This window comes from Alternaria arborescens (genome assembly GCF_004154835.1).
Source record: "Alternaria arborescens strain FERA 675 chromosome Unknown contig_2, whole genome shotgun sequence".
NCBI lineage: Eukaryota > Fungi > Ascomycota > Dothideomycetes > Pleosporales > Pleosporaceae > Alternaria > Alternaria arborescens.
In genome coordinates, this window is record NW_021167857.1 from 1,197,398 (window position 1) to 1,221,091 (window position 23,694).

General features: G+C 51.8%; 9 protein-coding genes across 9 annotated transcripts; 4 read left to right on the forward strand and 5 right to left on the reverse strand.

Annotated features, from left to right (window-relative positions):
- Window positions 1-679: 679 nt before the first annotated feature.
- Window positions 680-2,172, forward strand: AA0111_g1248 (hypothetical protein; the record flags this gene model as incomplete). The annotated part of the gene is made up of 2 exons (XM_028646464.1): window positions 680-1,862; window positions 1,916-2,172. The coding sequence occupies 2 exons, from the start codon at window positions 680-682 to the stop codon at window positions 2,170-2,172; spliced, it is 1,440 nt and encodes a 479-aa protein (XP_028511253.1).
- A 248-nt stretch (window positions 2,173-2,420) lies between these two features.
- Window positions 2,421-4,076, reverse strand: AA0111_g1249 (hypothetical protein; the record flags this gene model as incomplete). Its single annotated transcript, XM_028646475.1, has 1 exon — window positions 2,421-4,076. The coding sequence occupies one exon, from the start codon at window positions 4,074-4,076 to the stop codon at window positions 2,421-2,423; it is 1,656 nt and encodes a 551-aa protein (XP_028511252.1).
- Window positions 4,077-4,826: 750 nt separating this feature from the next.
- On the reverse strand, window positions 4,827-8,181 carry AA0111_g1250 (hypothetical protein; the record flags this gene model as incomplete). The annotated part of the gene is made up of 3 exons (XM_028646488.1): window positions 4,827-6,674; window positions 6,889-7,605; window positions 7,654-8,181. The coding sequence occupies 3 exons, from the start codon at window positions 8,179-8,181 to the stop codon at window positions 4,827-4,829; spliced, it is 3,093 nt and encodes a 1,030-aa protein (XP_028511587.1).
- Window positions 8,182-8,907: 726 nt separating this feature from the next.
- AA0111_g1251 (hypothetical protein) lies at window positions 8,908-9,084 on the forward strand (the record flags this gene model as incomplete). Its single annotated transcript, XM_028646498.1, has 1 exon — window positions 8,908-9,084. The coding sequence occupies one exon, from the start codon at window positions 8,908-8,910 to the stop codon at window positions 9,082-9,084; it is 177 nt and encodes a 58-aa protein (XP_028511588.1).
- A 1,107-nt stretch (window positions 9,085-10,191) lies between these two features.
- AA0111_g1252 (hypothetical protein) lies at window positions 10,192-14,610 on the forward strand (the record flags this gene model as incomplete). Its single annotated transcript, XM_028646509.1, has 1 exon — window positions 10,192-14,610. The coding sequence occupies one exon, from the start codon at window positions 10,192-10,194 to the stop codon at window positions 14,608-14,610; it is 4,419 nt and encodes a 1,472-aa protein (XP_028511589.1).
- Window positions 14,611-15,098: 488 nt separating this feature from the next.
- On the reverse strand, window positions 15,099-16,487 carry AA0111_g1253 (hypothetical protein; the record flags this gene model as incomplete). Its single annotated transcript, XM_028646520.1, has 1 exon — window positions 15,099-16,487. One exon carries the CDS (start codon window positions 16,485-16,487, stop codon window positions 15,099-15,101), a length of 1,389 nt encoding a protein of 462 aa, XP_028511590.1.
- An 886-nt stretch (window positions 16,488-17,373) lies between these two features.
- AA0111_g1254 (hypothetical protein) lies at window positions 17,374-17,885 on the forward strand (the record flags this gene model as incomplete). Its single annotated transcript, XM_028646531.1, has 2 exons — window positions 17,374-17,500; window positions 17,554-17,885. 2 exons carry the CDS (start codon window positions 17,374-17,376, stop codon window positions 17,883-17,885), a joined length of 459 nt encoding a protein of 152 aa, XP_028511591.1.
- A 70-nt stretch (window positions 17,886-17,955) lies between these two features.
- On the reverse strand, window positions 17,956-18,570 carry AA0111_g1255 (hypothetical protein; the record flags this gene model as incomplete). The annotated part of the gene is made up of 1 exon (XM_028646542.1): window positions 17,956-18,570. One exon carries the CDS (start codon window positions 18,568-18,570, stop codon window positions 17,956-17,958), a length of 615 nt encoding a protein of 204 aa, XP_028511592.1.
- A 993-nt stretch (window positions 18,571-19,563) lies between these two features.
- AA0111_g1256 (hypothetical protein) lies at window positions 19,564-22,736 on the reverse strand (the record flags this gene model as incomplete). The annotated part of the gene is made up of 5 exons (XM_028646553.1): window positions 19,564-20,972; window positions 21,022-21,199; window positions 21,253-21,510; window positions 21,558-22,109; window positions 22,161-22,736. 5 exons carry the CDS (start codon window positions 22,734-22,736, stop codon window positions 19,564-19,566), a joined length of 2,973 nt encoding a protein of 990 aa, XP_028511593.1.
- Window positions 22,737-23,694: the final 958 nt, after the last annotated feature.

Here is a 23,694-nt window from a genome sequence, read left to right on the forward strand (position 1 = left end):
TCACTAACAACGCGTCGCACGTATGTGAAGTACAGTACATCTCAGCAAACGGTGCTTGGTATTCTTGTGATGCGGTCATGTCTGTCATGGCTTGTGCGACCGAGCACCCGACCGTTCCCGACGCTACCCATTGCCTCGTAACCCAGGGACAACACCACAGTGTCAGTCGCATTGCCAGCACGTATGCTCGGTGAAGCCGCCCTGAAGACTTGTCCTGACACCTCCCTCCCCTGGAACGCCAAGATGCGAGTCGATAGTGATTGACCAGCCACGTTTAGCCTTTGCCCTAATGGACTTGCTTTTCGAGACCAGTTAATCTATCTTATCTAGTGCTGCACATCACACAGGGCAGCTCGTTCCAGTGCCCATGCATCTCTGGATCTACTTGATCCTCCCGGGCAGGTGCATCAGGAGTTTCAGCGGAGACAAGACGAAAGGAGAAGGAGATCAAGTTAGCGCCCGGCGCAATTCGCGAAGTCGGCCAATGAGCGGTATGCGACACCATCACCGCTCCGGCGTGTTTATGCTAGAGTATCACCTGCCGGCCATTAGGAGAAGGTCGATCGTTGCACAGAAGTGGAAGTCATGTATAAGATGAATGTTGTTTCACAGTATGCTGTAGGCACCAGCGGACCATTCCTTCGTTTCCCCATATTCCTTCGCTCCAAGCAGTCTCAAGATGAAGTACGCTCTTACCGCCGCTCTGGTCCTTCAGAGTACTACCGTCCTCGGTAGTCTTCTGCCTGTTCACTTCACGGCGCCTTCTCCAGCACATTTCCTCGACATTGTTAACAATGGCACCTACGATTTGGGCTGCAGGCCCAAGGCGGTTCCCTCTGAGCAAGGCCACTTCGAGCTTCATGCTCTGTTGACTGAGGATCAAATCGCGTATCTTTCCAAGGAGTACGAGAACTCTGAAGAGATCAACCTCCATCGCCGAGATCTTACTAAGAGGGCCGCCGACGCTCCAATCGGTAGTGGCGACCGCTGGCAGGGTGGTGCCGTTACACCGGCTGGTCTTGGTACCAAGGCTGCGGGCTCCACTTTCAGCAGCATCATGAATGTCAACGAGATCAACTCAGCCATCAAGGGTCTTGTCAACGGATATGGCATCAGCACCGTCCCCCTCCCATACAAGACCTTCAACGGTGCTACACAAACTGCTGGATCCGTCGGCGCTGGTACAGAAAAACCCAAGTACCGCCTCTATCTATCTGCTGGCATGCACGCACGCGAACGTGGAGGCCCCGATCAGCTCATCTACTGGATCTCTGACCTCTTGGCCGCAAACAAGGCCGGAACCGGCCTGAAGTACGGTAGCAAGACTTACACCAATGCCCAAGTCAAGAGCGTCCTGGCTGCTGGTATTGTCTTTTTCCCTCTCGTCAACCCAGATGGTGTCGCATACGACCAATCCTCTGGGTCGTTATGGCGCAAGAACCGCAACACCCGATCCGGGAGCAGCGGCGCCTCCGTCGGTGTTGACATCAACCGCAACTTCGACTTCCTCTGGAACTTCAAGAAATACTTCGACCCCTCCACATCTCCTGCGTCCACCTCACCCAGCTCGGAAGCGTTTTACGGCTCGGCTGCTGCGTCCGAGTCAGAGACCAAGAACCACGTCAGTATCTATGATTCATTCCCGGGCATCAGATGGTTCATGGATATCCACTCTGCTACCGGTGACATCCTTTACAACTGGGGTGATGATGAGCTGCAGAGCACTAGCACAACAATGAACTTCCTCAACAGCGCATACGATGGAAAGAGAGGTCGTATTGGTGACTCAACGTACAAGGAGTACATTCCCTCGGCTGATGCCACAAACATCAAGAACGTTGCTGCCAAGACCGCTGCTGCAAGTAAGTAACACTTGGCTGATTTCTGACATACGACATACTAACACTCCACCCAGTGAAAGCAGTAGGTGGACGATCCTACACTTCGATGCAGTCCGTCGGCCTGTACGCTACTTCTGGTGCTTCAGACGACTATGCTGCTAGCCGCACATACGCCAAGTCTGGTGCCAACAAGATTCACGGATTCACCATGGAATTTGGATACGCCACCAACTTCTACCCAACTCTATCCGAGTTCAACACCAACATTCTCGACACGAACGCTGGATTCATGGACTGGGCACTTGCTGCGATTGCCGTTGGCCTCGTATAATTAAATCAAATGAGTAGCTCAGTGTTACCAGGGTGTACAGGAGTGGTGCGACGGCGTTTTTGAAAAGGTCTAATGCGGAGTTGTAGCGGTACGGATGGCTCTGAGGAAGCGTTCCTGGAGTAATTGGCGCTCACGACATGATGGTTGATGATAGACGATGATGTGTTGTGACGGCCGATGTAGCACGTGTAGCAATTTCATATCGTTCAACACCGTTTAATCACTTTGTGATATCACAAGCGATCTCTTTACCCCAGCTTGAACCCTCCGCTACAGCCCCTTTGAAATAGACCTTCAGGATCAACCTCCTTGCTCACACTGCGCAAGAACTTTAGGTTTTCCTCTCCGTAGCCTTGAAAAGGATTCTGCCACGCTGCGCAATAGTTCAAGTAACGGTACCGGTGGCCCGTTCCATGCTCTACGGCAAAAGCATCAATCTGTTCAATCGCCTCCCTGGTGATACTCCTCACCACGTCATCGTGCTCCTCCAGCGCCCAGTTTACTGTAAATTGAACGTTTACTAGAGGCTCATCGGAACCTTCATCTAAGCCTAGCGGATTTGCATCGCCTTTCCTAGCCCAGGAAGGTAGACATGGCTGGAGGACCAGAGTCCAGCTCATACCCTTGACTGCATGTTTCTTGATTTTCGGGATCGCATCACGGTATGCTTTGTGAGCGGCATCCAAGGTTTTTCGATCATTCTTGATGGTCGTAGTGGCAAACTCTTGGCGTCGTCCAGGGGGGTTCAAAACGCTCAACTCGTCTGTAGCGCTGACCAAGCTTCGAGTTTTGAACGTACTCCACAAACGCCATAGTTTGTTGAAGCCGGAACTGCGCCAGGACTCTGGCCAACCCTTCTGTTGAGAGTCAGGGGTGGTATGTACGAGATTTACTGCTATAGCTTGGATCCCAGGGGATTGGAGGTATGTAAAACACGTCAGCGGCCCAGCGGCGTGAGGGTCGAATAGATGTTGCAGCTCTCCGGTCAAGGTTCGCGTGACGAAAGAATGAAACGCTGCAAGAACATCTGGAGCTTTGTATGGGAGTAGGTAGAGGAACCCGCTCCAGACATTCGTTGACGCGAAACTGCGAAGTGTGAAGCTGGTCACGACACCGAAGTTGTTACCTCCGCCTTTGAGTGCGCGCCATAGTTTAGGGTTATCTTTCTCAGAGGCGTTCACAATAGATCCATCTGCCAATACAACCTCAAATGTGAGGACATTATTGCACACGAATCCGTACTGAGGAGAGAAGAACGAGAGACCTCCGCCAAGAGTCAGACCAGAAACACCAACGGCGGAGTTTCTTCCACCAGCCACTGCAAGACCTTCCTTCTCAAGAGCTGAGTATACGTCAATCCATTTGCAGCCGGCTCCGACGACAACGCTCTGTCCATCTTCGGCAGGGGTGACTTGATTGAAGAGCGATAGGTCAATGACAACGCCACCTTTGATGCTTGACGCACCAGTAACAGCAGAGTGACCTCCTCCCCTAATAGCAAAGATGGATTCCAACTCTTCTTTCGTTTCCTTAGCCCGATTGTTTCTCACATCAAACTCGCGTTTCAGAATTTTGACGGCCTGTGCCAGCTCCCATACGTTGCGTGGCCGCACAATACATGCAGGCGACACCTCGCAAGCCTTCTGATCCCAATACATGTTCATCAAACTTTTGAACTCTGTCGCTTTCTCCGAAGTGACAACGATGTGCGGGATGGCTGCGATGAGCTTGGCGTTCAACTGTCGTCCAGAAGCCGTTAGTCCATCGTCAAACCTCAGACGACCAGGTTTCTCAGCTTCTACGTCGCGCTCGACTTGAGATGAGCGGACACGAAGCCGTTGCCTGATGTATACCGTAGCAAGAAGGATAGCTATGCATGTGTACGACAACCATGATAGAGCCATGGTCAAAAATGGAGGACTTGTGCCTGCTGGCGCTCAGAGACAGTGCGACAGCTTTTATGCGATTGGGAACAACCAAGTCATCAGCGGCTGTATGAGAAGCATTCGAAATAAGGGTGAATCGGAGGTTGCAACATGAGTTGCGTACAATGCGGGATGTGAGGGGCAGGGCGTAAAGACACGCCCAGCGCAGGCAATGTACACAGTCAGATGACGTAATCACTTGGCACCATCAACACACAACGCGTCTCTTGAGCGTACAGCAAGGAAACAGCATGTAATATGTCTATCCAAGTTGGCCTCCTGTAAGTAGAGCACTCATGACGCCGGTGTGCGAAACCAACGAACACTCGGCTCATGACTTCTAGATGCTAATGATGCTTCTACGAAGGATAATCGCGACTGGAGAGAGTACAATCATAACCAGTTCGCCCACTGGTTGCCTACCTCCTCTCGCCAAGCTTCCGCTTCTGCAGCAGTCGCTGTCCAGAACAGCTGCGATGCTGTGCTCTTTGGAGTTGTATCCGCGGCATATTCTCGAGAAGCCATCCGTAGGTTCGTTGGCGTGTAATATCCGCTCGTTGAACGGGACGATAATTGTTTCGCAGACGAAACATTGTTGCATCCGTCGAAGTCGCCGTACATTTCCAGAGAAGGCAAGATTGCGATACATGAGTTATTAGATCATGTGTTTGAGACTTTCAGTTTCTAAAAGTTCGGTTTCGTAACAGAGCAATGTGCAAAGTACATTCATCATATGTCGAGATCGGGGTACCACTTCTTCACCCACTGGTCGAGGACCTTGGGCCCAACTGGCTTGGTCAGAAACTCATCTGCGCCGGCGTCCTCTGCAGCTTTGCGATCATTCGAAGAGTCTTGACCAGTGACAATGAATAAGACGCTTCTTTCGTGCTTATGCTGTTTTTCCAGCCGTCGTATCTGCTTTGTTGCATCAATGCCGTCACACACGGGCATCTGAAGATCCATGAGAATTAATTTGAAAGGCTGTGTGGGTAAGCTTTGTCGTAGAAGTGAATCGTACTTGGGTACAAGGACTTCTGAGAAGATGTTGACAGCCTGCTGTCCATCTTTTGCGCTCCGGAATGGAATGCTACGTCGAGTGCAGTACATCTCTAGTAGACGGAGGTTGACGGCGTTATCATCGACAAGTAGGGTCAAGGGTTTGTCCGACGCCACCGGAGCCTGTGTCAGAGTGGGAGTAGGCTTGGTTTGAATGCGCAAGCTCCGTACAGACTGTACCAATTCAGTTTGTAGCTTTTCAGGAAATATTGAGCCCCGCTCGGCTGGAAGTCCCGGACGCCCGTTCGTGTGGGGTGTGGACGGTGGGCTAAAAGGCTCAATGGCGACGCCGCCGGTTGCGTTGACCCCTGCATCCGGGGTGAACGATCGGAATCCAGCCGAGATTGCATCTGCGTGCTCCAGTGCTTGTTCAAGTGTCTCTGACAGAAAAGGACCTTGAACGTAGACCACGTTCCCTTGCCGCCGGACTCGTTCGGTATGGAAGTCGAGAAAGCATGCGCATTCTGGAACGAGGCAGATTGCAACCTGTTCTGTACCTATACTTGATGTGTGTCTATAGAGTTCAGCGAGATTTGGTGTATAGTCGACAATCACGAAACTGTCATGAAGCGTCCGGGACGCTGACCAGCCAGCACCTGAGAGATATTGGGTGAAGTAGTAGCCCAGAGATGATGTTGAAGACTCCGATGCGAGGTGATGGAAAGTTGGCGGTAGTCGGGTGAACCTGTCCTTTGCTGCACGGGAAGACGGTAGTGAGCTAGCACAGATGGGCTCGTTGAACGTGGCTTTGATATGTGAGCCTAGGCCTTGGCTCGAGCGTACCAGTGTGATCTCGCCACCTAAAAGAGTCGCTGCTTTGCTCGCCAATGTCAAGCCCAATGCAGTATCTGTGCCACTGAGATCAATTTTTTCGTGAGCATCAAACAGGCGGTCGTAATATCCCTTAGACGTCTTATGCCCACTGTGCTCAACATTGACGATGAGAGACTGGCAGCCTTCCGTGACCGACAGTGTGACTGCTACTATGCCGCCAGCAGCATTCTGAGCAGCATTAACCATAAGCGGCTGAATACAATCTAGAAAAACACGCTTATCGATAGCGAGCAAGTCGCAGCTCGGCGGAAGATGGTGTTGAATGATAAATGATGGCCTTGTTGAAAGATCGTCAGAGAGTCCTAGTAGGGTTTCCTTGAGCAGAGCGTTCTCGATCTCGGATATCTTGTGCATAGTTAGAATGCGCTCCGCCTGGGCAATATCTGCCCATTGATTCAACTTGATAAGGCTATTTACTGTGGAGATGAGCTCTCTCGCAGAAGTCTTGATGGTCTTGATATAAGTGTAAGGATCGAGCTGTTCGATATCCGGGCTGGCAGTAGGTGAGGAGGCGGCTGTCGACGGAACCACGTTTCGCGACTTCAGCTCTTCCGTCAAAAGCTCGACTGAACCAAGGATGCCATGAATGGGAGTTCGAAGCTGATGCGTAATACCGCGGAGGAAGGTTTCCTTAGCGCTGAGTGCTTCTTGTAGTGCGCGGCCTTGCCAATAACGACACAGTATATTCTGGACACGAAGATGAGTCAGTATGTATCCACTGAAGGGAGAGTACGAAGAAATTCGCTTTCATCGAGTTGTACCTCAAGCACGACCATGAAGATACTCGCCCAGTCTTAAGCATGTTGAGACTACAGACTAATGACGTCGTATCCTTTAGGCAGCAATCTTGATTGTCATACAACTGGTAGACACAAGCATCTTCGTATATGTCGTCACTTACCGCACACATGTGTACGAACCATGAATCTATATCGTCAAACACCATCTTGAGATCATTGCTGGCTACAACCAGGAACATCGCCGCACGTTGGCTGGTGCACTGCGCCGCAATTACTCGAACAGCCCGGGGGGCAGTCATATCCAAGTGATTCAGGTTCTCGATGGCATAATCAAAGTCTACGAAAAGAGTAGGCGTGAGGTCAGTGTATGTCGTAGAGAAACTTATATATTGCCACTCACAAGCAGTGTCTTCCCAGAGGCCCTGTTCCAATTCACAAGTGCGAAAGCTTGTACCACCATTAAGGGTAGCTTGACCATCTGTGATCAGATTGATACTCACTTCCGTGTTAGGGTAGACATCTTGGAGCATCCGAGGTATCACTTCCTCCATGTTGACGTGGTCGTCGCAGTGCTGCTGAGCTTGGGAAAGCAGCTCAAGCATCCGTCTGCGCTCGCGTTGACGCCGAGCTCTGGCGCTGTGTACTATATCCGCAACTATCCAGTCGGCGAGTCTAGCAAGTGCCTGCTGTACGGTTTTGGAAAGAGGTTCTTGCGGAGAATTGGAAGCGACACATAGCGAGCCAAAAGCGACGTGCTCGCCAAACTCAGTCTCGAATCTCAACGGCACACCAGCATACGCGCGCAACCCACCCTGTTCGACATGGGGCGACTTTTCAAAGCGCCAGTCGATAGCCATGTTTTGCATAGCGAAGACCGTCTGTTCCAATTAATCGCGGGCTAAATGTGGGAACAAGTGCTCACTTACGCCTGGTGGTTGATTGATGGTGTGGGCGCATGTACTCTCGCGACGGGGTAATATTGCAAGGGGGAGGTTCACAGTGACCATCCGGGTGTATGTAGTGTGGTTGAGAAGGCCAGCGATAACAAACTCCCAGCCTACTGTCTCATGCGCAAGATAGACTTTCTCCTGGAGGCGAGACATTAGCTCTACATCCTCAAGCGCCCCGCGCGTGTAATAGAAGAACAAGGTCAGTCTCAATCTCTCGTTCCGCGTCAACACGGGAAAGAGATAGCTGTCTGCATGAATACTGGTGGGACATTGCGCTCTTGCAGGTATGGGCGCCGGAGACCAGATATCGTGGTTGTGTGGATATACAGCTGCGACTTGGCCTGCGGTCCATGAATCCAGAGGTTTATCGGCATGCTCAAGATCGAATATTGGTGCGGTCGTGGTAGGGCGCTCGGATATTGCCGGTGCAGCGTGTCTCGATGCGAGGACGGCTGCATCTGCTTTTGGAAAGAAAGCAACGCGCGCGCCGCCCTTGGACTGCATCGAGATAGACGTATATCGAACTACTGCCCAGCATCAAAGGCAGAGGTTGCGCAGGGTATTATGCAGAGTTATAGTATATCGCGGGAGCTAGAGGCTGTCAAAATGGCGCGCGACGGATTGACGTTCGAGGCCGGTCCAAAAGGCCGACTGATGGTGGCGATGGAGTAGGACGTGTGAACTGGTACGGCGATCGCGACCCTCTATGCGGTGCTGCACGCCGAACACTGGTACGTATGGTAGAGACAAGCTGTTCACATGCGTCAGGCGCGTTCAGCTGGCGAGATTTTGTTAGTCGCATGGTATCCCCGGCCTGGCGCGTTCCTCCGGGCCGAAGGTCATCGATCGATGCGATGCCTTAGCTGCAACATCAAAATACATCGTCACAACGGATGCTCAAGCCTCGAGAAAGTATAGCCGAACTATGGTCGCGTGCAAATCCACTGGCATTAGTTGAGTGTAGCTAGAGTGGCAAACCACATGAAGAAGGATTTGAATGCGGGACGGCCGCGCTTCCGGTGTCTCCCATTGGCTGTGTCAAGACCCACTAATTACCGGAAACCTCGTCTTCTCCGGCAGCAGATACTTACTCAATTTCTTCGTTCTGCCATGCTTTCACCCTCATAACACGTCGAACTGCCGTACCTCGGTACCGCTATGTCGCTCGAATCTACCATCAATCAAACGCTATGACCAGACATTGAAGACAGCAACCTGGTGAATGTCAAGATGGCAGAAGACGTGCTCATAGGCAAGCTGGAAAAAAATCCAGTTGACGGCACACCCTGGACACCCGAAATTGTTTCAGACGCTGGTATCGATACAGAGAATCAGGCTGCTGGTCCCATTTATGCCGTCACTCAAGAACATCCCGTCTCGACACTTGGAAGGCCATTGCTACACTAATTGTACCTTCGTTGGGCAGCGGTCATTTGTCCACATGCTCGGAGCGATCCAACGGTGCATCACATGGCGCCCAAAGCACTTGAAAGTATAGTATGAAATGAAGAGGTCAGGAGCAAGGAGACCACTATTTGCACGCGGTACCACCGAGGTTGTTCTGTCCTTACTGGGCGCTTGGCGTCTCAGGGCATTGAGCCGCTTCGCTCTGCCAAATCGCAGTCTGTGTTACATTCATCAATGCTCCCACTACGCGTCTAGGTTGCGGATCTCTGTTGAACCGGACCGCTAACGACTGCTGTTGTTGACTTCATCTAGCCGTCACCAACTTTGAAGAGAATATCTGTTGAAGCCTCCGCACAAGACATATAGGTTGACAAGAGCGACGCTATGAGACCAGTAGTCAAAGACATGCAGCATTTCTATTCGTAACGGGGGTAGCCATCAGCTCGATTGATGGTGGGCAAACAATGTCAATGACCTCAGTACGTACAAAGGTAGTATTAGCTGATGTGGCTACCCACTTTAACATCCTTCACTATGTATTGCTCACCACATCTTCCACAATAGCACTGTCAGAGCTTTCTTTGCGTCTTTCATCGTTATCGTTATTTACTCAATATCATCGTCCAGTCGCTGCACAGCGTGGCATTCTGACGACGTCAAAGAAAAACAACTCCACCTTCACTTTCACTTCCGCTCCCACTGCGTCCACACCACCCCGCATTTCTGATTCTCACTGCCCACTGTCTACGCGACTTTAAAATATTAGAATCCAACTTCAGTATCTAATTTTGCTCACTCCGACCCGCAAGACAGCACACTAGACCAGCGAACATCTGAATACTAATCTGCTATTGTGCGTGTATCCCACTTTACAGGCAATCGACTCATCGAAGAAAAGGACAGCAGTGCAATTGCGGCTATACACAGGCGCCAGAGCGATGTGAGTACTCTGACCCTAGCAAACCCACTCCCCAGTGTCCTGCATTTGAACGCGCATCATGGCGATATCAAACTAGACTCCTGACATCATCCCTACAGACTTATTTCCATACGCACGCCATAGTAGCCCCCATTCCTGTTCCATAAATCAGCTTTCAATCCGCCACAATGTCGTCTTCGCAGGGCCAATCATTCGACTTCCGCTTCGGACAGCTTGACGCAACAAACGCGCCCAAGCCCAGGTTCATGCCCAAGCCACTGCGTCCAAGAAAGCAGCGCGGTCAAGACTACGACCCTAGCCTGACTGCTAACATGGGCCCACCTGACATGAACACTGTAGCAGAGTCTTTGAACACAATCATCCAGCAACAACACCCCAGCACAGAAGAGAAGGGAGCCAATGAGGGATACTCGAGGAAGATCAACTGTCAGCTCATCAAAGAACACATTCAGGACATATGCACATTCTTTGACTCCACGGATCAGATGTCAAATCTCAAAGCCGATGCGCTTGCAGCGTCCTGGGAGATAAGACTCTGGGATGTCTCATTCGGGCACGTTGACAGGGTTTCCGCATATATCAAGAGCATCGACGCTGCCGACAAGGATTTGACAAAGTGGATCACAAACTGGGGATCAGCTGAAGACGACAGTTCAGACAAGCGGACTGGCCGACAGTTCTTTGTCGACCATATCGAAAAGTATCACGCGCACCAGCTCCAATACACCACGCGCACCGGATCTTTGAACGAACCTGTGTCTACCGAAGACGAGCATCGTCAAGCTTTGCGCAGACTCCTCACTGACGAGCTTGAAACGATGAAAGCTATACTTCCCATGTCTCACCCGCTATCGAACTTCGACATCGCACAGGTCGTTCACAAATGGGAGGACGAGAACTGGATCGCAGCCTGCGAGCAAGGCTTCAATGTTCACGAGCATGTTGAGCATACTGAAGGAGAATGCGAGACTCTACATCTTTGGGCTGAATATAGGAATGGCTACCCTGATGAGGACATCGATATGACCGGCGAAGCTAGATTTTCTGACTTCATACGACAACGCCTTGAAACAAGAGTTTCCGGTGCATCCACCCAACACGATGACAGGCAAGAGACGCGCCACTCCATTGATGAATCATACACCAGCGATAATGACAGTGATATCGGTTCGGAAGATGAGTATGAGGACGAGGAAGAAGGCTATGCGACAAAGAAGGCTTATCTCAAGGACTGTGTGGCCAAATATCTGCCTTACTATACGGATAATCCGGATGACATCATCGATCGATGGCAGGAGAAGCTTCTTCTACAGGCACGAGAGAAGGGTGGAGGCTTCGACAATTACAAAGAGAGCCTGTATGACGACTTGGATACCGTGGAAACCTGCCGTGATAGTTGGGACATGGTTGTTCAAAACACTGGAAAGACAGGCCACTCGTTATTCAGCGAACTCATCGAAGAATGCTCAGAGGGGGCTATCGTTACACTGAGGAAGCAAGTGGAGCAAAGGGAAGAAGAATGTAGACACGAGCGTCTACTGAATTCCGAAGAGTTCAATGGGTCCCTCGATGTCCAGGATCAGAAGCGAAGGGAACATCGGACGACACTTCGAACTTTAATTGACGACGCCAAAACGAATATGGACAGCTCGCACGAGCTATCAGACATTCAACTCACCACACTAGCGGCGCATTGGGAGACACGGCTGTGGACCGATGAACCCGATTACTACAAGTACCTTGATAAGCTGGATCACTTTGAGATGGATCTGATGGAGTGGACGACGAATTGGCAGCTTTTGCACGAGAACGATATGACTGGTGAGCAGAACTTTGCTGGATACGCTCATCGCAACCCCGATCGATCGGTTTTGCGGTGCGAACTACGCTGTGCCCTCGAATCAATATCCGGCAGACTCTTACCAGATGATCCATTGGCCGGCTTCTTCACTCGAACTGTAGCTGAAACCCGAGAAGAAGATATCTGGGTCATTGCTGAGGAATCTATGGTCGAACAAGCGAGGCTTGTCCGGGATGAGTGCACAATGTTGTACCGGTGGTGTAAACACTGGACCAACGTCTGCGACCAAGATCTCACCGGAGAGGAAAACTTCCGTCAATACTATGATAAACATCTTGGAACGGGCTGTCTCCCTGATCGTAGCCCAGGTAATCATGGCCTCGATTCGCAAACCGCCGACGAGTTGTTTGACCTGGCTGGAGGCAACGACACAGCATCGGACGACAGCGAAGACGACGCTAGAGGCAACGGGCTGTCTGATGAGTTCCTCGAAGATGACAACCAGGAGCTCGTATCTCCACGCTCCCCAAAGTCTGACAACAGTAACGATGATGATGATGCTGGTGAAAGTATTGTATGCGACACCGAAGATCAGTCTGGCAATCAGTCAGTTGATTCCAGTGTGCCTCTCGGTTTCCAGTCACTTCCTTCGTTCGAATCTCAAGCAGTAGAGTCTGTCCAAGAAACAGAGCCTATGCAGGTAGATGATTCAGCTCACTGGCAAGATACAGACACATCTCAAGAACTTTTGACCAGCTCCAATCAACCGTTGGTAGGAAACAATGCCAGCACTTCTGGGGCCACAGCTGCTGCGGTAACTTATTCCGGATCCCTGTCGATCGGACCTTCCCCAGATTCCAAGGCTTCTCACGTACAAGACGATACGGCCATGGATGGTGTTTCTTATCACCTGCTGTCGCAAGAGGTGGAGATGTCGGACAATGATCCTAATCTCCCTGTCCAAAAAGAGGCGGTGGACACGATGCCCGCCAGAGGACTCGCAACCAACCCTGCAACACCAACGAAAGATACGGAGATGTCTGGAGCCGATAGTTCCCAGATATGGAAAGACACCAGCAAACAGTCTGAGCCACTTACTATGGTTTCCACCAGAAATCCCGCTGGCCCTTTTGACCCGTATGCTACTGCATCAAACCAATTTTGGTCTACTCCCCAGACTTTCAACCGCCCAGCGTTGCCTGTTAAGAACGAGTCCACGTCTCATGGTTCCATATTTGATACGAAAGGCTTGAGCTTCCAGGCGCCGATAACAGCCGGTATCATCCCATCCAATATTACAATGCGCGAGCCGGATGTGCCTCGGACCACTCCGCAGTCTCTATTGTTGTTGCCTCAGACTGTTGAAGGAAAGCCGGATGAGCCATTGATCACCCCCGTAGAGGTTCAATGTAAGACTGTATTCCCCAACGTCTCTCAAGACAACGTCGAAACGGATGGCAAAGCTCATGTAGCTAAGAAGCCGAAGTCTGCTGAAGCCAAGACCCCGTTGTTAGCCCCTGCAGTATCAGCTGTATCCCAAGAAATTTCGGCTTTTACATTCAAGCCCCCCAAGGGCGGCTTTGTACCAAAGATTTCGTCCGGGTTCGACGCTGGAAGCTGGAGTGGTGGTTTTGACTTTAACCCTCCAGCAGAAGATGACATTACTAGGGCTGTGTCATCTCCGGGTGAGGCTGACAGCATTCCAAAGAACACTAAAGATCAAGAGCTTGTGGTTGATGAGTCTATTGATCATGCTGGAGCTGACAACAGCGACGATGCCTTCGGCTCTGCCCCGATAAAAGTCAATGTCGATCCCACGAGCGATGCAAAAGAGATAGGGGAAGAGTCACCGGTCGCTGAGAATGAGTCTTCTCGTACCAGAAACCTCTTGGATATTATGTGTAATCGCCTCGCCAAGATTGCAGGTTTCGCTTCGCAATCCGCGCAAGTGGACGCGATGAATGCGGAAGCCGACGAGCGCGAGCGGACTGAGCTACTACAGAGTACCGTCGAAGATGGTAAAGAGACATTCGAAGAAGAACCCGAGCAGGAATCCGAAGATTGCTCGGACCAGATCAGGAAGATCAGTCTCGCTATCCGCACATGTGATGATTACTGGCTGGATGCGAACTCAAGCGAAAATGCTCCCCCTGCCTTCGTCAAGGTGGCTGAAGGTCTTCGTACCATAGCTACTCAGATCACAGATGAGGGTGACTGGAGTAGTCCGTCGGCTTTGAGCAAGATTGAAGCTCTTTCTGTGAAATGGCAAGCGTTTATCGACACGATCAAGGCCTTCATCAATATCACAACATACTTGCACCCCGACTACGATTACCGCTTCGAACGATCGGCAGAGCAATATCGCTCAGATGTCCAAATGGTATCGGAATACGAAACCTTGAGCCGATTGCCGGGCTCTCCAGACCTTTGGCGGAGGGAGGCCAACAAGCGGCGCGATTCAAGGGACGACAGAACAAAGTCCATCAAGAATGAGATCCACAAAATTCAGGATCTCTATCAAGAATACTACGATACTCTTGAGGCGTTGCAGGTGACCGTTGACTGCGAAGCAATGAAGAAGTTTGCAGATGATACGCTGATTGACTTTCACGCAAAGATCGTGAGAGTAACTGAGGCATTCGACTTGCATTACTTGGGAGTTCTTCCAACTCCCCCCAACCCGATCAGATACGGCGAAGGTATTGAGACAATGCACGAGACCTCAGTGCATACTAAGCAGCGCAGGAGCCTTCCCAACGTCATTGCCGACGACGAGGAATGGTGAGGAATTCACCGCATCACAGAACAAAGTGTCATTAGACCAGCAAGCGATGGAGTAACATGTTTATGAGCTTTCGGCGATGCTAGTGCATGCCATATCAAGCATGGCGTTATGAAGAGTACAATATATGGTAGTATGAAACATGCGGGGTAACAGTGAAGCAGCGACACCATGTTGTCGTATGCTAGGGAGCTTTAACACGGAGAAAAAGATCGCCAAATGCGAATCTTGACCGTAGACTGGGATGGGCGGACAGCGATCAGGACGTAGGGAAGAAGGGATGTCATCATATTGAAAGGTCAGAATAGAAGACAGGGATCAGATCGTAGTCAACAAGGGATGTCGTCATATCGACAGACCGAGATAGATGGATGCAACGTTTATTGAACTGACTCATACCGGTCATGTTTCCAAGTAGATCTAGTACCCATAAGCACTTGTGATAGTAGCAACTCCATATTTGAACCCATCGTTGTATACGTCGAAGCTATTCAGACTCTCTTGCGCAGTTCCCTAGTGACGATGAGCCTAGCGACGAGAACACACAACGCGGAAATGGTCGCAGTTCCACCAGCGTAGAAAATGGCGGGTCGGTAAGCATCAATGCCCACCCCTGATCCGCTTCCCCATCTACCACCTGCGGCTTGTAGTAGGGAACCGGCAATTTGCGCGCCCATTAGATAACCAACGCTCCAGCCTGTGACTGACATGCTCATAGCCACTGCAGCTCGTCCGGGACCGAATATACCAGCGACTACAGTCGGTTGGGTAGTGAAGTACGCGCCATTTGCGACACCGTTTATGATAGCGAAGAGTACGAGCGGGCCCAGCGTGCTCGAGACTGGCCAGATTGCGAGCATACTCGCCGCGTTGAGAGCCATTGCGATGACGAACATATTGAGTGGCCCGATTTTGTCGCATAAGGGACCAGCAATAAACCGACCTAAAGCATTGCAGGCATTGAACGCTGCGACCAGACCAGCACCAGTACTTGGACTAAGGCCAATCGATTGTGCAAACAGTGGTAGATAGTATGGCGGAACGAAGAGTGCGAAGACACCAATCGCGCTTGCAACAAAAGTCGCAATAAAGGTGGCAGACCTGAACATGGAGAGATCGACGAATGGTGCCTTCCTAAGCGGAACACGGTCCTTCACCACCCAGGCGGCAGGAAGACCGATGACCCAGGTCAGGAGTCCTTGGATCCGGAAGGTCCACTCGATGCCGACTCTTCGATTCAAAGCTTCCAAAGCAACGGCCATGACACAACCACCCACCCCACCACCAAGCTTGATGAGGCCATTCGCTAGACCAAGACGAGCGCTGAAATACTGCACAGGAACTGTGTTGTTGACAGTCCAGTTCAGTGACATCCCAATGCCACCAACGACACTGTATGTGCCAAAAAGACCCGGCAAGTTTGACGTACAGAAGCTTGCTCCAATCAGACTCAGGCCCATGAGGAAATTTCCAAGTACAATTGTTGCCCGGCAGCCTATGTATCTCATCAGACTGACGGCACCCAGTCCATATAGTGCACCACTCGCGAGTCCCAGAGATCCGACATAAGAAAGTGTAGCTGGCGCAACATCCTTCAGTGTTGAATTCAGTAAGGCAGCTTGCAGTATACCCCAGCAATTGATAATCGCGTTGTTGCAAAAGCTTGTCGTGAAGCCACCAGCGACGACAATCCACCCATATCCTCCATCCGGTACCGCAGTAACGGAGTAGGCTGCATTATCCGGTCCTTCATCTTGAATGTGACTGACAGATTCTGGGCGTGGGGTGGAAGGCAGCGACTTGTTTGACGGGTGATGAGAGCTCGTTGGAAACCTCGTCAGCTCAATGCGATCCTCCGTGACGGTGGTGGTAGTAGACATGTTGAAGAAGAGAACTTTGTCGCATCTAATCGTAGACTGTACAAGGACTTATGCATCTCTGAGAAAGGTCGCACTAGACGCTATAGACGCCCAAGTGGTTATTAGTCAATACTGTCCTCTGACCACAGGACCGAATGGATCGATCTGAGTTCTTGTTGGGAGATACTTGGGTACCGCAGATGAGGAACTAAGCAGATCGCACCTCAAGTTAGCTGCAAAAGACTACACCTTCCCACATAAAGACATACGAGTATCTCCAGCTCTCTTTGAGTGGCTCCAGTCCATCTCTCGGGCCGGTGTCGCGCCCCGCATTCTCCGCAGACGGTGCTGCATCGCAGTAATGCGTCGGGAAACTTCGCAGATTACCGATTGATTGGTGGTTATCTGACTTATCTATGATGTACCGTCACTTATGCGATGACATGCAGGGGAGGCACAGAGCGGGGAAAGCTTCGAAGGGCGTGATGTCGTGCTTAGTCATTCGGGGTCCCCACTTGTCAGGGTCCAAGGGTCCACGAATTCATGATTGTCCATCATCCCAGGGTCCACGCCTTCAAGTCTCAGGAACCACATGATCAATGGGTTCAATTACAGCATGCTTCTCAAAGATGGACGACCTGTTAGCAGACATACCCTTTGGGCCATGCAAAAACAAGTTCACGCCGTCGCACTTCCAAGTTTTGTAGGCTGGGCGCCCGACGCCGACTCGCTGAGACGCGACACGCCGCATCTAACATCGTATCCTTGATCAGTCCACGTCATGGCAAACCCCTGGCAGCGCATAGAGCTGTACCTCAACTAATGTTTTTCAAACTCCTAGGTCACATCACTGATTATCTCTACGACTTACCATAGCTACCCATAACCTACAAGTACAGTATCCAAGATGGCAACAGAAGAGACCGTCGACCTTAGCCCAGCGCACGCGCCCCAAGCAGCATCCGTCGATGCCTTCAACTCAGTCCTGGACACCGTAAAACAAGAGCTCGTCAAGTTGCGGCGCGATCATGACAGTAAATTGCTTCCTGCATTCAATCGCAATCAACCATTTTAACGATCCTACTAGAGCACGAGCCAGAGTACTTTCGCGCCGTCAAACACCTCTCCGATGCCGACCTAGTATCCTTCACTGCCGAAGACCTCGAGTCGGTCCGCGCAGCTGTCACAGCGTATGGCCTGCATCTCTTCGGTCAGGTGAAGCTGCCTGCTTTGGACAACGGGTACATCCACATCCGCATATTTGGAGCTGCTAAGGACGGTACGGATGGGAGCAGTCTGGATGAGAGGGAGTACAGTTTACATAGCATACATACCGAGGAAGTTATCAAGGAAGATGGGGATAGGGTATATAGAGCGATATTTAGCAAGGACGACGCGTTGGAGTGGTTCGAGACTTAGGCCCACGCGTGTGATGCGTGTGAGTCTCCTTGATAGCAAGACTCGAAAGTGCTGCTTTGCGTAGGATCCATTAGTCTTTTCTCTGCTTTGGGTCTCTTACAAATCCAACATGCGTATGCCCAATCTCAACCCCAACTCTTTCCATGTCTTCCGTACTGGCGAACTTACTCAAGTCCCTAATCGTCTCCCTACCCCTCTCTTGGAATCCCAATCTCTCATACAATCCCCGTGCCCTGTTATCGTCCGCAGTCTCCAAATATGTTACCACACCCCGTTCATCAGCCATGTCCAAGACATCGCTTATCAGTTTTGCCGCTAATCCACATCCTCGATGTTCAGGATGCGTAGCCAGATTCTCTAATAGGAAGTGCGGTTGTCCCTGTAGTATACGCTGCCTCAGATTCCGAAGACCTCTGGTGAATTCCATGATGAGAGCGCGATTGCTAGTCGAAGGCAGGGAATTGAAGTATACTTCGTCTTCGAATGCCTCTCGCTCCTCTCTATCTTCCTCTTCTTGAAGTGTCTGAGCTCGTTCTCTTGGATGCTGTATATGTTCTGGCGTGGTAGCGGGAGAAGCAGACACCGTCCATTGAGCCACAGATACGACATGCCCGTTCCTCACATCACGGGCGACCATGAAAAGCATGCTATTCTCCTCAATCTGCCGGGCGATGCGAGATGTCATAGCGTTGGCTAGGGCGTCTGGATCCACGTCACCAAATTGGAGGCGTGAGAACGGGGATTGCCATGATAGTGCGAACAGCAAAGATATTGCGTGGGCATCCGAGGTCAGTGCTCTTTGTGACGTGTATATATACGACATGGCGGTCTGTGTATTTTATGAACGTTGCGTGCGTGACGTATCTATCTCGACGTGCCAAGAAATTAGTCATATTACTGTTGGTTGCTAACAAGAGTGGGTTCGGGGTCCTGTTAGCCAGTAGCATCCTGTCAGACTGATGAACAGCGGAGGAGTTCATTCTGTCTGACCTGTAGCTTCATCCCAGAAAGGCTAGCCTAAAGTGATGAATTTCTAATATTCTATATGTATTGTAACAAGAAGTACAGGGCATATTTCGCGGTGCTATTTACCACACAACGGTGCAACTTGGATGATTCAAGCATCATCGTACATGGATATACCAAAGCAGTACACAACAGCTCCAAACCATCATATTCAATATCTAACAAACATCTACCTCGCAGGAAACAGAAAGACATTCCAAACCTTCAACCATACACCTACAAATTCATACCAAGAAGTGAAAGCAAAGGGAAGAAATGAAGAAAGTTCATTGCGTCATTCAATCGTACCACCCGCCACCCTATAGTCTTCAACACAAGAAGAGGAAGAAGTGAGAAAAAGAGCCGGCACCGCATACGAAGCAGTCTAGAAAACAACCGAACTCGTGTGGTATAGATATGATCTTTCAGCGCGCGAAATCTCGTCAACATGAACAGCAGACCGGCTGGGCTCCCACCAAGCCTGGTCCCGCATGTGGTGATGGATGATGTGTCGATAGAGGGGATATTTGTGAGAGCAGCCCAACCCAAATATTCGCCGGGGTAAATGTTTCGCCCTCCCATAGGATATAGTAGTCGATAACGCCATGTAAACGCCAGAATCAATGCCAAAGTATAGCGCCCGTAATGCCAAATGTGAAAAGAAGAACATGATTTACCGTTGACAGAACAGTTCAATCTCGCCTAGTCCACCACCAGGGTTGAGATTGCTCTGCTGTTCTTTCCAGTTTTCAAACGCCTCTTGTACGTCATCATCGCATTGGATGCTTACGTATGTGTTATCGCTATCCAGATACTTGAGTTTGACCTGGCCAGAGCCAAGTGATACAGACGTCGATCGCTGTAGTTTCGCATCGATGCGGTCCTTGAGCGACTGGTAGCTGATATTTGTGCTGACCACCAAGACCATGGAACTCCCGGCTGATGGGCAATGGACCTTGACTTTGAGTTGTGTCGGTATATTGGGGTCTACACCAAGTGGAGGCGACATGTTCCGCGAGTCCATGGACGCTGGAGTCAAAGTGCCCTGGCTTCTCTCGAACGATGATGCAGGCGTCATTGTGCGCATTGGCGGATAGTTTGGATCGCGGCGCATAGCAGTGTTGTGGAACTCATTGTTCGCGTTGGCAAGCTCGGCGGCGGTTCGTTGCTGGATCAAACGGTCTCGTTGGATTGCTGGTGACTGGGTTGCAGCGCGCGGCGGTGGGTTATTGGGCGAGTTGCTGTTACTGCGATTCACGATTGCTGCGTTGTACGCGTAGTGTGTAGGGAAGGGGGGCACATCTGGCACTGGCTGGGATGGCGGCGGCGCTCTTCGAGTTTGTCCTTGGAGATGTGAGTTGATATCGGGGCTACTAGCTGCCCGCAATCTACCTTGAGCTGAAAGAGTGGCATTGGCCGGAAGTGATGGACGTTGGGCACGACTCTGTTGATGAACATTCTCCCCCCTGGATCCGTGGCGCGATTGGGCAGGAGCAGTGTGACGATTGTTCTCTTCGTGAGAATATCCATTTGGCGGTGCTTGACGTGGGAAGGGGAAGGTGCCGTTGGATGATTGGCTTGATCGTGCGTTAGAGTGAGTTGACATTGGGGTTTGCATCGGGGTCTCAGCCGTAGGAGAAAAGTAGGATTCTTGGTTGGCGGCGTCCTGTATCTGCTGCGTGCGCAGGGTTAGTGGAGGCTGACCGTTGTAGCCCATAGGAAAACGTGGAGGTGGTACCCTTTCGCTTTCACCAGTCGTTGATCGCGAACGTATCGAGGGGGTGCCAGTATTCTGTCGTGAGTAGGGATAGCCTGTAACTGGATCGATGTCCTCGTCAGCGTCTTCTTCGTCTTCCTCCTGGTATGGGTTTTCCAAGACTTGGTCACGCATGTATGCGAACTGGGTATCTGATGGCCTGGAGGCTGTGGTGCTGGCGCTTGTCCGCGCTTGGTCCTTCCACATCCGGCGCTGGGTATCGACCTGCATAGCCCATTTCTTCATGGTTTCCTCAGAGGTGAATTTGATGATGAAGTTCTCGATTCCCGGGTCGCCCTTCCAGAAAATTTGGCAGGTGTATGAGCCTGCGTAGGTTAGCTGGGGTGTTATGAATAGAGGCTTTGGTGGTCGCACCTGGCTTCTGGAGAGAAATGGTCTCGGTGACGTTCTGCATGAAGATGCGGCCCTTGAGCTGCAACTTTGGCTTCCCGTCTTTGGTGACTAGGGATCGAGTGGACATTTTGTTCTTTGGCTTGTTGACGTTGATCTCTTTACAGCAGAGGAGAATCATCTCGAAGAGGTAGATCTTGTACTATGGGAGGGTTAGCGATGCAGGGGAAGGTATGAGCATGGTAGAAAGCCTACTTCTCGCTCTTCGTTCTTCGAGCTCATGCTCTCACCCTTGAGCACAGTGTACTGGCCGTGTAGAAGAAGGTCACCAAAACCTTCAATCTTGTGGCCCTTCCAGTCTTCTACGAGCGTCTTGAGCTCTTCTACTGCTTCGACACGTTCTTCGCGCGCAATGGCGTCGTTGGTGCCTGCGAGCACAGAAGAAGCCGCTGCGATACCCCGGGAGATGTCTTCTCGTCGTCCTTCGTCGAGGTCGCCCTTGTCGCGAAGTTGCTGTCTGTGTTAGCGAAGGGGTTGGAGAAGAGGCTGTTAAATCATACCTGAAGCAGTAACGGGTATTTGGTGAGTCGTTGGAATGGTTTCAAAAGGAAAGACGCAAGCAAAGTCGGCGACTCAACCATCTGTCGCATCTCAGCTGGTCCACCAGTCTCCTTCAGCTTGTCGAACTCGCGCATAGCAATCTGCTCGCACTTCTTCTGGTTCGCGATGTACGGCTCGTAGACCTTAAAAGCATCTTTGTACAAGACGAACAGGTTACCCCAGTTTTGCTCATCAGGGTGCTGTGCGTTGGTTTGTTCGACGCGGATCAGGAAGCGGCGCTGGAAGTCGAGGAGGGCGTTGAGATTGAGGAAGATGTCGTGCACTTGGTCACCACTAATGACGCCCCTTTCTTCTACCAGCTTCTTGAACTCCTGCAGCAGCTCCAGATGCTGTACGTAGGTACGCTCCGTCTTGACCAGCTCGTCGATGATGTGCTCGCGCTGGGTGCGCTTGGTGCCGACGCCGCCAGCGTTGTCGAGGGATTCCGTGACGCCAGCAATCTTGCCCTGGGCGACGAGCTCGTCCAGGACTTTGTTGACGACGTTGGTGACCTGTGTGGATCTGTTAGCGCGGGCCTACCCCACAGTCTGCTGGATGCTCACTTTCACAAATCCGGTTGTGTCGTCACCGTACAGGTCGCCGAGGATGAAGCAGCTGTCCTGGGGGATGCCCAGCTCGGTGACGCAGCTCTGGATGAACTTGTAGCAGGCCATCTTCTCGTTCTTCTTCAGGCTCTTCTCGTCCTGCTTGGAGCTGGGGATAGTCAGGAGGGTGCGGGGCTCGAGGGCGTTGTACAGCTCCATCAGCGGGTAGCCCCTCCGGAAGGTGCGCCATAGCAGCGTGACGGGGTCGGCGTCGTCGTCGGCCTTGCCCTCCTCCTCGGCGATCCAGCGGTTGAAGCCCGGGATGAAGCGCAGGCGCATCTGCAGCGTCAAGCAGCGCTGGAACAGCGAGGTGTCCTTGTCGGCCCGCTTGTTGAGGACATTGTCCGAGGCTTCGACGGGCCCGCCATTGACGGGCGTCGAGGATGTCGGGAAACTGGGCGGGGAGTTGAACAGCGTCGAGCTGCTCGTGGCCTGGGTGCTCTGCGTGTCGCGCGCGCTGCTGTGCGAGTAGCTCGAGTAGGTGCTCTGGAAGCTCTGGTGCGACATGAGGGCAGGCGGCCCGGTCGAGGTCATCCGGGCGTGTGCAGTTTGCTTTGAGGGCGACTTTGGTGGTGTATGGGAGACAGCAAAGGTGGTATGGGCTCTCACCAGACCCGAGTGAAACGATAGTCCACCCTCCATGCTGCTTTCATCGATCTCCTTGCGCTCGCGCTAAGCCCTTAGGCGGTCAGGGTCGAAGCTGCTAAACCGAGCAGGGCGGCGAGACGTGGATCGTGCGGCGACAGACAACAATTTCACGGCCAGGCCTGCAGCACGCGGGTCGCGATAGCGGTCGGAAGCTTATGAGTTCGCTGATAGTCGTGCTATCGCGGGTGTGTCTGGGAGATGTCTGGAGACGCTGCAGCGGGTAATGCTGAAAGGGGCACTCGTGCGTTTCACCCGCATGTGCGGCGTTGCCCATGTCATGTGACTGCGACGACTACAAAACTCAAAACATGTCACTGTTCCCCGTCTGCGTTGGGCTCGCATTCCCTACCAACGCGCACGTTTGCAGCCGTCGTGTCCACGAGCGACGGCCTCGGTGACACCCCCACAGCCAGCCGGCGCGTCGCCGTTCCACTCGCTCAGAGCCCAGTCCTTTGATGAACCGCGAGTCTGCGATATATGACAGCTGACTCACTCTGCGAGCCGCCCTGCCCCATGGCCATTCCCATGACTTGACTTTTTAGCAATGTGCCTATCGCAACATAGCACCCTCTTCGCCCTTTGCATCTGCCGCGTGCGTATTTGTTATGTCGGCATAAGTGCTGCCTTGGGCCGCGATCGTCTCGACACTTGCCTGTCGCGGACCCATTTCTCCAGCCTTGTTGGCCGGGAACGTGACCCTTGGTACAGCGCGCGGCTCATGCGAGTATTGTTAGAGAGCGGTGTGAGAGAACATGTCCTGTTCTGTGGCCATGATGCCATTGTGGTAAACGGCATGGGCGCTGGCTAGCCGCCCGTTCTCACATGCCACACGACGACAAGACAA